Here is a 2738-nt window from a genome sequence, read left to right as displayed (position 1 = left end):
CACTGACTTTTCTTCTAGCACTATTGTAATTTGTCCTTGGTGCATGACCAACTACTTGCAAAACGAATGACATTCCCATCAGTATCAGCTGTACTTGTATATTGTTTGCAGCTAATTAGCCATTATTACCATGCTACACTAAATAAGAGGGTGGGCATGCACCATGATACCTGCTAATACATTGACAAAGACTTTAAGAGCATCCATCAGCTTTTGGAAGTCATGCCACCGCTTTCCTCGTCTCTAGCCACGGACACAACAGCCGAGGATGGAGGTCTTCCAGGAAAGTGCAACACTTGTAATATATTCTGGTTTCCCAAGTTGGCCAGGAAAACTATTTGTGTGTTTATAGCAGCATTGTTGAGGCAGTTGAGGTAAATATGAGGTTTCCTCATCAGTCCTGGTTTCCTTTTGGACCGCTCATGTTGTCTGAGCTAGCTTCATCATTTTCCTGCTCTGTATTTCTTAATAGTCGGGTCAAAGCCATCATATCGCCAAACAGGTAAACACAACGTTACCTACTACCTCTTGCATCAAGCAATTGCAAGAGTAAAAACAATGTAAACTTACATCTCATTGGTCTCTAGTGACCCAATTAATGTTTAAGCAAAACACATTCTATAAAAGGGTTAAAAGGATGTTTTCTTCCCATTCGGTTTGGATTTACAACATAAACATCAAACATCTTTATTTAATCAGACAGTCTCATTGAGTTAAAATCTCCTTTCAACAACAACACAACTACACAATACACAGGAATTTAAAACAATCAGATAATAAAGCTTAAAAATCTCCAAGGGGTATGCAATATTCTAGTTAGAGTGCAGTTTGCAGTCCAAGCCATTTAAAAGGTGCATCGTACCTGACACGTGTTCTGCCAACATAACTACATGAGGGATCTCTAAGGTTAAGTGGTTATTGGATTGTGTACTGTAGATCCTAGATATAAACGAGAGGGGATATGTGATGTAGTTTGGAAGCCTCAACAGTAGAGCTTTGTAAATGAATTGATAGATAGATAGATAGATAGATAGATAGATAGATAGATAGATAGATAGATAGATAGATAGATAGATAGATAGATAGATAGATAGATAGATAGATAGATAGATAACTTTATTCTTCCTGGATGGACATTTTTTGCTACAGCAGCATTTATACAAACAGGTAAAGCAATATTAAATATAAAATGCACAATATATAAAACAAATAGAATAAAATAGAATCATATTATATTAAATTAACTAGCAAAACAATAGTGCAAAGATGCAACCAAACAGTAAACAGCAGTGAAACAGTGTTATGGTTGAGTGATTTATTTGGCCAAAGGTGATTTATTGTAAAGTCGTATTGCAGTGGGCAGGAATGATCTCCTTTATCTGTCTTTGTGACAGCGGAGCCGGACAATTTCTTCAGTGTCCTCCTCACCACCACCTTCTCAAGATTGTCCAGTTTGCAGCCAATGATGGAGCCGGCCTTCTTAACCAGTTTGTGAAGTCTGTTGGTGTCTCCAGCTCCAATGCTGCTCCCCTAACAGACTACGGAGAAGTACAGAGCACTGGCCACAACAGACTGGTAGAACATCTCCAACATCTTTCACCACACATTAAAGGAACTTAGTTTCCTCAAGAAAAATAGTTGACTCATCCCCTTCTTGTACACAGCGTTCATTTTGGTCTTCCAGTTCAGTCTGCTGTTGATTGAGACATCCAGGAACTTGTACTCCGCCACCATGTCCACGTCCTCTCCCAGAACTCTCAGAGGTTGTGGAGCCATCATCTTCCTCCTGAAGTCGACCACCATCTCTCTGGTCTTTGCCACATTCAGAAGCAGGTGATTTCTACCAGCCCACTCCACAAAGTCCTCCACTACTGCCCTGTACTCCTCCTCCCGTCCATCCTTAACACACCCGACCACTGCAGAGTCATCAGAGAACTTCTGCAGATGGCATGACCCTGAGTTGTACTGGAAGTCCGTGGTGAACAGGAAGGGGGACAGAACAGTTCCCTGTGGCGCTCCAGTACCACTGACACGTATCAGACAGCACATGGCCCAGTCTGACAAACTGTGGTCCGCCTGTGAGGTAGTCAGTGATCCAGGAGACGGTGGACGTGTCTACGCCCACCACCTGCAGCTTCTCACTCAGCAGCAGTGGTTGGAGGGTGTTGAATGCACTGGAGAAATAAAAAAATAAGTGATTCTCACAGAGCCACCAGTTCCATCCAGGGGGAACTGAGCTCGTTGCAGCAGGTAGATGATGGCGTCGTCCACTCCCACACAGGGCTGGTACGCAAATTGCAGAGGGTCCAGTGAGGGTTTCACTTGCGGTTGGAGGGCCAAGACCAGCCTCCCCAGCACCTTCATCACATGAGATGTGAGAGCAACCGGTCGGTAGTCGTTGAGGCCAGATGGAGTCGTCTTCTTTGGAACAGGAAGCAGGCACGACGTCTTCCACAGAACCGGGACTTCCTCCGGCTTCAGGCTCATGTTGAAGAGATGTTTGCAGGACATCAGACAGCTGGATGGCGCAGGTCTTCGTGACCCTGGGGCTGATGCCGTCAGGTTTTGCAGATCCATGAGACGGACATTTCTTCTTGACTGTAACACTGTGTGATACAGAGAACAATAATGAGTCAAAAATGTGTCCTTTGTGATAAAGCTCAATACACTGTGATACACAGGGTTTGACAACAGCATGACGATACAGAATACACCTCCATAGTCAGGGACAGACGTGA

The 2738-nt window shown here is 43.8% G+C and overlaps 1 protein-coding gene across 1 annotated transcript in view; it reads right to left on the bottom strand.

The window, feature by feature from the left end:
* Nucleotides 1-2487, bottom strand: part of LOC306745217 (uncharacterized protein) — a gene marked incomplete at its 5' end in the record, with an annotated part of 25503 nt that extends 23016 nt beyond the window's left edge. The window contains 2 exons of the mRNA XM_079227970.1: nucleotides 1661-1812; nucleotides 2206-2487. Of these exons, the coding sequence (XP_079084096.1) occupies nucleotides 1661-1812; nucleotides 2206-2487 (434 nt within the window). The remainder of the gene's footprint in view (nucleotides 1-1660; nucleotides 1813-2205) is intronic.
* Nucleotides 2488-2738: the final 251 nt, after the last annotated feature.

The sequence above is a fragment of the Taurulus bubalis genome (genome assembly GCF_910589615.1).
Source record: "Taurulus bubalis genome assembly, chromosome: 12".
Taxonomy (NCBI): Eukaryota; Metazoa; Chordata; class Actinopteri; order Perciformes; family Cottidae; genus Taurulus; species Taurulus bubalis.
This window is presented reverse-complemented; position numbering and strand designations above follow the sequence as displayed.